Source organism: Rhipicephalus sanguineus, chromosome 5 (genome assembly GCF_013339695.2).
Source record: "Rhipicephalus sanguineus isolate Rsan-2018 chromosome 5, BIME_Rsan_1.4, whole genome shotgun sequence".
Taxonomy (NCBI): domain Eukaryota; kingdom Metazoa; phylum Arthropoda; class Arachnida; order Ixodida; family Ixodidae; genus Rhipicephalus; species Rhipicephalus sanguineus.
Window position 1 is genome coordinate 104935962 of NC_051180.1, and position 11178 is coordinate 104947139.

Here is an 11178-nt window from a genome sequence, read left to right on the forward strand (position 1 = left end):
GTTGGTGCATTAAACTTTAAATAGACATAGTGCAATCACAAGTGCGACTACATTACTGATGTCACGAGGTCAGTCATCAAGGCACTGAAACAAATGAGTCATGACTACACGCATCCAAGCATGTTGCACATAGTGAGGCTTGCCACTCTCTGCAAGTGCAATCCAGCAACACCTACCGATTGCTCTTAATGATGGCTGAATTCCAATCAAAACTAACAGAATGCATTGCCTGAGCTGAGCTTGAGAACCTATAAAGGTTTGTTCAACCAATGACACATCAGCTTTAATTCCATATTACAACGGCTCTTCTCAATCAAACATTCACACTTGAATAACAAAAGCAAGAATGCATCACATCACTTCCTCACTGGTTACCATCACTGACACTGGTAAGCATAACCACTCTTTTGCAAGTTCTTGTGCGTGAGTGGCGTGCAAGCTATGGAAGCGATACAACTTTGCCCCCCACCCCTACTTGGAACCCTGCGCACATCTATGTACGTACCACAATGGCCTTAGCGACATAAAAGGCCCTTAACCATGGCCAAAGCTCTGTTTGTGTTCTCTTGAATGCCCAGAACTTCGTGCCCCCTCAAGTTCAGGGGTGCAAAAAAATAAAATATTCTCCAGTATTTCTTCCACACTGCATTGCTCTTGAATGCTCCCAGTGAAATATCATGCATTACATCAAGCAAAAATGAAAGCATTTTCACAAGTGTCAAATAAACCGGGAAACGGCATCTGTCGAGTCACTTCGGTATGTAGGCATCTGCGGAAGGAAGCGAAACTCAATTCACTCTGTACATTATTTTACAAAACCAAAATCTGAGAATTGGCAAAAAGAGTCCCACGATGTTTTGGCTCACTACTCAGCTTGCACTCATCTCGCTGGAGATTGTAACTGACTGCGTAACTGGCGGTTGCACAATGTGCTCCAGGATGGACGCTATCTTGCGCGTCTGATCACAGTCTATCCGACTCTTGGATATGTGTATGGGAGGCAGAACAAACTCGTCACAGTCACACTTTGCACCTGTTACAAAGTCAAAGGAACCCAGCCGAGCTTTGCATTCTGGACAGTACAGCTTTCCTTTGACCCATTCGCCCTGAAAAGAAAATCAATTCAAATAATAGAATCGTTAACTAAGGCAGCAAATAAAAAACTACAATTACACGGCAGTCTGCAGGTAGCTGTTTTTAAAGAAAGACAACTAAGCAATAGCTCATTCGATTATCTCCACGTTCTAACATCTGCAGCCAAAGTACAGTAGGATCGTGGTAAACAGATACTGCTGCTTAAACAGAGCAAGTCCCTTGACTGTTTCAGTATAATTGGGTAATGCAAAAAAAGCTTTGGGGTTAATTGGAACCAAAATACTATTCGCAACTTTTCATAAACGGAACCACAGAAGCAAGTTGTAAAGGATTTTTACCAAAGGAGGCACAATATGAAATACAATATTCTTGCAACACACGCCTTGTGCACAGAAAGCTGTATCTAGAAATGGTGATGCAGACTCACCCTGTGCAACTACTACTATGTGTTATTCAGCCACCAAGTGAAGCAAATGGAGATGTTTTTCTTATGCACGGTCACTGGCATTTCATGAAAATGAAACTGACAAAGCCTCGTCCATCCCAATAGCCATCATATGGGTCCCATATTGGGACCAAATTACTGATACGTTGGTCGTGACCACGTTCAGATTTGCTTTGCCCAAAGCCTCCGCGATTGCCGTAGCCATCTCAGCAGCCACGGTTTTGTCTTTGGTTGTACCCCGCGGAAGTGGACATGCACGTGTCCCCATTTGCAGTATGTACAAACGGAAGACAACCATCAAGAGAACATTTGAGGATGTGTAATAAAACAGTTCAATGCACAGGAAGCCAGAGATGAAGGGAGAATGCAACTGAAAAGACGGAAATTGCCAGGGCCATTTGTCCCTGATAAAGCGAGCTTCGTACTACTCATCGAAAGATATATAGCTAAGTAAATTGATTGTGTATGTACTTCGTCGCCTTGGGATTACATATATAACCGATTTTAACACATTTAGGTGCTAGAGAGGAGGGCTTGCCTCAAACTCGATTTTGTGCGATGCTCGCTTGTACTTGCGAGTTGCAGGGTGCCGGAATAACTGAAACTTCTTTTGCATTGTACCCGCAGTTCACTTTGATGAGCTTCCTACTTTTTTTTGAAGCATGGATTGGCGGAAGAAGCTTTCCAGGTCCTTGATGTTCAGGAAACCACGCCTCAACACCAACGAAAGAGGGGGGTTATATTGTGGCCTATGCACATTCGCTTGCAGACTGCTCTCTTTATATTACCCTGTTAGCGCCAGGGCCGCGACGGGGCCCTAGTGGCGGCGTTTTTCGGTGCGCCACCTGTGCAGAATCTGACGTCTACAGTCACCAACTAAACTGTCACAAGTGTCGCGCTCACCTTGTCCAGTTGCTCCAAGAGCCAATCAGGAAGGTTTTCGTCTCGGACATACCACACGGTGTCTACCTTGTTGATTGGACACGAAAAGGCCACATGACCAGACCATGGGTTACCGTGGGACGAAACCATGTGGCTGCTGCTGAACAAAGTGCGACGACACTTTTTGCAGCGAAAGCCCGCTTCGTCGCTCATCCTGAAGGCCACTAACCTGAAAAAAAAAATAATGATGACGTTTAAGAAAAAATAACACGTTCATTCGTGCCAACGCCAAGTCAAACGAAACCCCAAGAAATGAGGCGAAAAAAAAAGATGTTTGCGAGATCCGCAGTAATTACTTTACGTCGTCACACATTAATGCGCTATAACTAAACTACAAGAGCAGTCGACAGCTTAGCTCTGCACTGAAAAGAACAGTGTACGAGTCACGCACACATTGTGCATCTTAGAACGAACGTTTACTTCAAACATGTTCGTCCTAGTTGACGTACCCCACGAAACACAAAACTTCTTGAAACGACTAAAAAGGTATGCAGACATCTAGGTATATTATGCAACATTGAATAAACGTTTTTCACAAGAAGTTTTTTAGAAGACGTTGAAAAAACGTTTTTTACAAGAAGTCTTTTTAAAACGTTTAGTGAACCTTTTTTTCTAGAGCTTTTGCCATTAAAATGCGCACATATGAACTTCGGTCACTCGTATACGTTCGTAATCGCAAATATTGGTCGCCTGAACCGCATGCGCAATAAAAAGAAAGGGTAGCGCATTTATATTTCTCCCCATTTTAACATGTGAAGATTGGTAAACCAAATTTTCCCATCTTTTAGCTCACCATGCACGTGAAGGATACAAAATCATTCGCCGAACATTGATCACCATTGCTTAATTGATGAAATAAAATGTGATACAATGTATGGGCAGTATGGGGACTGAGAGTGCCCCCGGACCCTTCGAGCGTCATCTCCAGTTAGTTCGTTCGCGCGCAGACCATGCTTGCTGAGGCGCACTCCTAGCCAACGTTTCTCCTTGCGAGGGCGGAAGAAAAGCGTCTTTTCCTCTCCACAACCTCGCCTCATCCTCCCGCCGTCGAGAGGCAAGACATGGCCTCCGAAATGGCGGGCGCGTCCGCCATCTCGGAGGCCATGGTCGAGACATGTCGCCACCTATGGTCGCCATTGGTCGCCACACACTTCGTCATTCTACGTCATCGTGTCGTGCCCTCTCATTGGCCGCCCGTGATGCCGCTCTGGCGCTCTCGCTCCCTCTCCACCGAAGCCGCCAACGATAACTGCGCAGTATAGTTTCAAGCGTTTCAAGTTGAATATCCTTTCTCTGTCTTTTCAGAATGTGCTTCTTGTTCGTCCTGCTATTTTTTCGTGTCAAAACTCCAGGACCTCATTGTCTTCCAGACACCCAACAACAGACGTGTCATTTTTAGCTTTCTGCGCGAAAGGGTCTGCCATGGAAAGAAAAAAGAAAGCTACCGGCTCCCTATCGCGTCGGCAAAAACATCGCCGACTTCATGCTGCAGTTGAGCCGCTTTTTCGCCAGACCGCCTCGATGCAAAATAATGAAAGTAACCTTTCAGCACAAAACTCAACTACTGAAAGCGTAGATAATGCCTGCCTGGCTACAATCTGTGTTGAGGGTGATGACTGTGAAAGTGCGTCACCTGAACCCACCGACAGGTCACCTGAACGAATTATACATGAGAGCGCCAGCTCATGCCCGTGTTCAAGTAACTTTGCTGTGAGGCCTTAAAAGGATGTGCAGAAGGCGTCAAAACATATGCTTCAAAAATGTTACGATTTGTCATAATTTTTGAAAGACATGGGGTAAGCTGTTGCACGCACATGCTTGGCTGACTTCATTGTGCCATTTGCGTGCAGGATGAAAATAAAGTTCTGAGTATTGCCGAAACCACGACACGATTGTGATGGCCACCATTGTCGAGGAACTCGTTGATTTTGCTTACCCAGGATTCTGAAACATACCTAAATTTAAGCGCACTGTGTGGGGAATATCAACTGTTCAGCTGCACTTTCCTTTGGCTGTTACAAGTTTTCTACTGTTAACTAGGTTTTGCTGTTGTGCTTGTGTGTATTTGTGGTTGAAATTTCTAAAGTATCTTGTTTTCTGTACTCATAAGTGACCTCAACACACCTGGTAAAAATTTTTAGCATATAAGCAACACAAAGCCGAGAAAAGAGGGACAATCTGTGCACTAACTTTAAAAAAAAAATGGTTTATTGCACACGAGGCACTTGTAGACAATGGGGTGGTGCCCTCAAGCTTAACCAAGGTGCCATGCAGAGAGATGTGTCTTCTTCTGCTTTATTTTAGCAAAATATACGGCATACTGATCACCTCGCGAACTACTCCATGTTCAAGAAAGTCAGTGCTCCATTCGAGGACAGTCGAGGAGTGCTAACAAAATTGACACCCCCTATTGCAATTTTTGCAGCTTCTATTATCAACTTCGTTGGTTCAACTCTATTAGCTGATAAAACATTTGTGTTCTGAAAGAAAGGTTCCCACTCACATGCTCCACACTGTAACGCCAGACATCCATCGTGTTTACAAGATTACAATGCTGTCTTATAAATGCCATTGTATGTACCGCAACTAGGCAGGACAACAGAAAGGAACAGACGAACACTGTTGTCCTGTCTAGTTGCGCTACTTACGATGGTATTTACTATGTCGAGACACTAACTCACCCAACATTCGCTCGCCTCTTTTAAAAATGCTTTCTTAACCTATCATTCCTGCAGTGGCCCATTTCTCGGCATACTGCTTACTGCATGAAAGAGGTATCTGATGACAGCTTCTCTGCATTCCAGAAACTGTGTCCTATGTTGTTTCTTGCAGGCAGTCGTCGTCTTTGGTGCTTGAGTGCTGATTCTGCAAATCGATTTCAGCTTGCATCGAGCTGAAAAAAACTACTTGCACATTAGCACGTGATGCCAACCTTTTTATTCTGTACTTGAATAGCGCAACAACTCAACGGAACACATAGCACATTGGAAAGATTCACACACAACACGTCACTCAAACAAAGGTGTTAGTCACAGAGGTCCCGATTAGCAGTGCTGGGCAGTATCGAAGATACATGTATCTTAGATACTATCTTAGATACTCTTTGGGTATCTTGCATCTGTATCGCGATACGTCTCGCAAAACGAGTATCAGTATCTGTATTTCCGATACATTCAATAATGTATCGTGTATCTTAAGATACAAGATACTGCTATCGCAACACCACCATGCGAAACAAATATCGCTGGCTGAATTCCGCTTCTGAAGCTGGAACTGGCGCCACTAAGCCACCTGAATAAAACTAAGGGCAGTGACATAAATTTATCTTTCTGCCAGAGTCCTCTAGCGAGGGCAGGTGATGAGAAAAGTAAAAAGTGATGAGGTCTGCGCGTCCTTATTGGTGGAACAGAGTCAATTGGCAGCGCTCGCGCATTCTCGACATAAACGCGCGCGAACGTCTACACCCAGCCCACGTAGTACTTGTTCTCTCGATTTTTTTTTGTTTTATTTGTGTCAGTTTCGTGACACTTTCTCTTAGCCACGGTTCAGTGCCTCGCACTCTAATAAGCGCAGCGTCTGTCACGGAAATTCTTACGCCGCCTTCGTGTCGTTATTGAAGATTCTCTTGCATTACTAAATCTGAAGAATGCAAGAACGGAGTTGCTTCGCGTCTCATGGCTTTCACACACCAGCGACTTGAAGGACTTCGTGGATGTAAGTTTGCCCTACATACGATGACCTTGGCTTTATGCAGATAATGTTTTAAGAACTATAGCTCTACCGATACCGATGCTCGATCTATTAGAACAAGCCTTTACCTAGCGAAAGATATCTCGGTGTACCGTACCTTTTTCCTCCTGCTATCTTTTTTCAAAGATTTTTGAAATCATAATTTGATTGTTAGCACAAACGCTTTCTTATCTGCGCTTCCTTTGGATATGATACATTACTTAGGTCTCTATTGTTTTTTCCGGTGTTGTCGATGAAATATCTCTTTTGTAAAGGGCTGCCAAAAGAAGCTCTCTGCTTTGTTGCTACTTTTAAATGTCTGCGTTATATTTGCTACTGTTTACACTTTTATACTTCGCTTGAATTTATTGTTCTGTCAAGGAGATTTTGAAAACAAATATAGAGTTATGTGGGCGTGCTTTGAGTATACAGTAATAATAATATTTGTGGTTTAACGTGCCCAAACCACGTTATGATTATGAGAGACGCCGTGGTGGAGGGCGTCGGAAATTTCGACCACCCGGGGTTTTTCAACGTGCACTTAAACCTAAATACATTGGCCTCAAGGGTATTGTTCCTGTGACCTTCGGGTCAGTATAGTCGAGCACCATAGCCACCAGGCCACCACGGCGGGCTTTGAGTATACAGTAAAAACCATTCTACCCAACTGCTTAATAAAATAGTGAAATTGAGTTCGCATTATAATAATGGAAATTATTAGGAGCTATCTTATAGATGTTAGATGGAGGATTGGAGAAACATATATACGAAATGCACTGTTTTTCTCATGAGCGAACCAACTGGTATTTTCAGGCATTTTTCATAGGCAATTAATTTTCTATCGTCTTACCTTAACAGGTAAGCTGACGATGCTTCATCCGTAATTGGCATAGCTAATAGTGGTCCCGCCTCCATCGGGTTTCTATACTTATTCATAGTGAATGTTTGATACAGATTCCCCTGTCTATTTTACTTATAACTTCTTTTATTTGTTTATTAGGCCTCCCTGATTTTTTTTACTATACTAGTCGCCAGATCATCAGAGCTGTAAGTGGCAATAGCGCGAATAGCAGCGGTGTCCTGCGACGCCTTGTGCAACTATCACTTATCGCAAGCCGCGCCGCAATGTTTCGGAAGCTTCGCAATTTTTTCCAATTGTTCTGTTACAATTACGCGCAGGACGCGAGTGGTCTAGTTTAATCGGGACGTTGCGCGAGCTCCAGTGATAAAGCTGGAAGGTTTGATCCATGATGTATGAACGACGACGCGTTCCGCCGATGATCAGATTACCGACGACCGACGAATGTGATCGCCGTGCAGCGTGCTTTCCTTGTACTATCAGTTACTTAGTTTTCTTGGCGCAAGTTAGCTCGCAGTAGAGAGTTTCGTTTCTACAATTTGACTGCCGCCTTCGTATTCGACACTATACCACGTGACGATACAATACGTCTGAGACGTTTCCTGGCTGCACATGTTCTTTCGATGAAGAAAAATTGTTCAAAAATTGTACGTTAGTGAGTATATTGATAACGAACGCTTTACACTAGAAGATACGTAGAATATGAACAGCCATTTCTGTTTTGTGTCCTCTACGTATACACTATAGCGTCATAAAAAATGTCGCTACCAGCTTTGTTGCTGCTGTACAGCTGTCCGGGGATCCACTATTTGCACCATCGTGCAAGGCTTCTTATTGAAACTCTTGTGATTAGATGGCAACCCGTCGGCAAGCTGAGCAGCGACTCCCATCAGTTACAAAAAAACAAAAACAAGCAAGAACCGCTTTCAGCGAAGTTTATAAAGAGGTGTCCTGTTAAGCAGCTTAAACAAACCCCAGTAAGTTATTTCGAAATTGAGCTAATGTACTTTGAGCAAGAAGGACAAAACTTTTAAGATACTATTTGACATCTCATTGAAATGAAACAACGTGGGTAACAGTTAATAAGTTTCAAGCAGACATTTTGTGCAAGAAGCGTTTGCTGCTCCAATATATGGATCTATAATAACAAATTTGCGAATGTATCGAAGTATCTTAAGATACATTTGGCAAGTATCGTATCGGATACAATTATTGCGGTAGTATCTTGTATCTGTATCTCAAATACTTTTTGCCTGAGTATCTTGTATTGTATCGCAATACAATTTCAAAGTATCTTTGCCCAGCCCTGCCGATTAGGAAGTACTGCTCCATTGCTCTGGTCTGCCATTCCAACAGTGATGTTGCTCAAAAAGGAATAGCTGTTGTGCCACACTTGCACGATATTTTGCACTACATAATAAGTTTGATGTCACTTGCTAATGTACAAATAGTTTTTCCGCTCCATGAAAGCTGAAATCGATTTGCAGAATTAGCAGCCAAGCATCGAAGAAGACAACTGCTTGCCAGAAACGACATAGAATGCGGTTTGTGGAATGTGGAGAAACTGTCGCTTATCAGATACCTCTTTCCTGCAGTAAGCAGTATGTCGTGTAAACAAGCAGCTGCATGAATGATAGGTTAAGAGAGCATTGTAATCTTGTAAATAAAGCCAATGATGGGTGGCTTGCATTGTCCTGTAGAGCGTGTGGGTGTGAACCTTTCTAGCAGAACTCAAAGGTTTTATCAACCAACAGAGCTTAACTAACGAGATTGATAATACTATAAGCTGCCAAAATCGCAAATATCCGTACCACTTGTGTTAGTACTCTGTCCCTGTCCTTGTCAGATAAAGAATAGATTTTCTGGAATGTGCAGTAGTCTGTGAGTTTATGAGTGTTATGTATATCTAAAAATGAAATGGAAAAAGACAAATCTCGGTGCATTGCTTCTTGGTGCAGTGTGAGTGCACCGGCATTGTGCAACTGTTTGCCTCGTGTGCAATAAACCATTCCACTGAAAGTTAGTGCACATGTTGCGTCTCCATTTTTGTTCTTGTGTTGGTTATGCGAAAAAATTCTTTGCATGTGCCACCAACTAGGGCAAATTTTTCCCTAAACCAGTGTCGCCCTGTGCTACAGTGTTTGTTGTCGTTTAACCAAACTAGCCTCTTGTTTTGTTTTATTTGTTTCTTTGTTATGCTGGTGTAGGTGCATGCTTGACTGAAACATTTTCTTGGCTCATCGTGCCTTTTGTGTGCAGGCTGAAATTAGAATCCCAGGTATTCCCAAAACCACAATATTATTGACACACACCATTGTAGAGGAACTCTAAATTTTGCCTACCCAAGATTCTTTAACATATCTAAATTTACTTCATTGAGACAAAATAAGCTATTGAACTGCTCCTATTGGCATTTACAAATGTTCGTTGATTTAGCAAAGTATTGCTGCTGTGCTCGTGTGTTTGCCAAGACAGCCTTCCGATTTTTGTTGTGCTGATACATGTCTGATTGATTGAGACACGTTGTACTTTACTGTGCCTTTTGCGTGCAGGTTCTTGAACAAAGCCATCAATTCCATTGCTCCAGCCTATGTCAAGTGGCCAACATATTGTTTGGAATTGCTACAATAAAGGTTATGCATGATAACAACATTTGTTGGAATTTCGCATTTACTTTTGGAAGCGTGGTATGACGCATTTCATAAAACGCAAGTAATGAAAATGGCCCGACATCAAAATGCTTAGATGTGTTGAGAACAATGAATTAAGGCAATGTCATGTCTGAATAAATAGGGCTAACTAATCCTTTGGCCAGAAGAACACCAATTTTGTTGAGATAAAAAATTCTTGAGCACAGGGTGTCGCCGGAGCCGTTTCGACAAGCGGACTTGTTCTTCAAGGCTGGAACTTGAAGACAAGTTAGTTTGTCAAAATGTTGGCTCCAGCAACACGCTAGTCAATTCGTTGTATCATGCAGCCTTTTGCAATCACGTTTTAGCTGTTCACTGTCAAGCGTAATAGGTAAAGGGATGCCTGCGTAATATGGCGTCACATTAATTTCTCGAGCTACTCTAGCGAGCAAAATTGATAAGTAAAAAAAGGCAGAAGTTCAGGGGAAGATGGAAGCTTGAAGAGATGACAAATTCTTGGACAAGGGGTGTCGCTGGAGTCAGCGCTTCGACAAGCAAACTTGTCTTCTTCAAAGCTGTGAATTGACAAGTCCGCTTGTCGAAATCGCTCCAGCGACACCCCGTGTCGAAGAATTTGTCATCTCGTCAAGCTTCCATCTTCCCCTGAACATCTGCTTTTTTTTTAATTATAAATCCTGCTCGCTAGAGTAGCTCCAGAAATTAATGTGACGCCATATTACGCAGGCATCCCTTTACCTATTACACTTGACAGTGAACAGCTAAAACGTGATTGCAAAAGGCTGCATGATGCAACGAATTGACTAGGGCAAGCTCCTCAAAAAGCTGGTTTGCATGAAAAATAAATGTCTAAAAAAGCTCTTAAAAAGATCTAGCAAGAAGTTTTTTAGAATTCTTGCAAGCAGTTTTCTAGGCTTCTAATAACATGGCGTTAGCACCGCTACAGGAAGTTTTCAAGCTGCTTACGTCTAAATAACATCTCAACTAAACTTCTAATATACATTTAGAGTTTCCTTTCTTTCTAGATGTTTAGTAGAAGTTTTCTAGCTTTTCTTGTGTTTCGTGGGACGTGCTTTTTTTTTTTTTTTTTTGATCCGAGCTTTGATCTGCGTGCTCTGGTTGCAGTAAATGTGTTCTCTACAGCCTGTTCTTTCTTCATTTGCTCGGCTTCCGAGTTAATTAAAAAAATTTGGCCCTACGCATTCTGTCACAGAACTAGGGGGCATGCTGGACTTTCACAAATAATCCCGGTGCGGTACGCCTCGTTAAAACATACAGATAACTCGAACGTCCCACAGCGTTAATGCATGATGCGGTGAGTTAAAAACACGCTTACCAGAGGCTGTCACTCCATAAAACTTAGTCGATATATTCACGCAGCAGAAAGGCGCACATGGCGTTGCTGACCTGGACGAAAATCGACTTGTGTTGGATTGGAACGGGACGCGCCTGAAGACTAG

General features: G+C 42.8%; 1 protein-coding gene across 1 annotated transcript; it reads right to left on the reverse strand.

Annotated features, from left to right (window-relative positions):
• Positions 1-815: 815 nt before the first annotated feature.
• Positions 816-11150, reverse strand: LOC119394071 (E3 ubiquitin-protein ligase RNF180). Its single transcript, XM_037661290.2, has 3 exons — positions 11055-11150; positions 2444-2651; positions 816-1106 (listed from the first exon to the last, which is right to left on the reverse strand). Exons 2-3 carry the CDS (start codon positions 2633-2635, stop codon positions 870-872), a joined length of 429 nt encoding a protein of 142 aa, XP_037517218.1. The 5' UTR covers positions 2636-2651; positions 11055-11150; the 3' UTR covers positions 816-869.
• Positions 11151-11178: the final 28 nt, after the last annotated feature.

What these genes read in the sequence shown, in the direction of transcription:
- LOC119394071 (XM_037661290.2), bottom strand. Translation starts at nt 2,635, where the DNA reads ATGAGCGACGAAGCGGGCTTTCGCTGCAAAAAGTGTCGTCGCACTTTG. An exon ending in TCTTGGAGCAACTGGACAAG is followed by an intron (nt 1,107 to 2,443) that starts GTGAGCGCGACA and finishes TTTTCTTTTCAG; the next exon opens with GGCGAATGGGTCAAAGGAAA.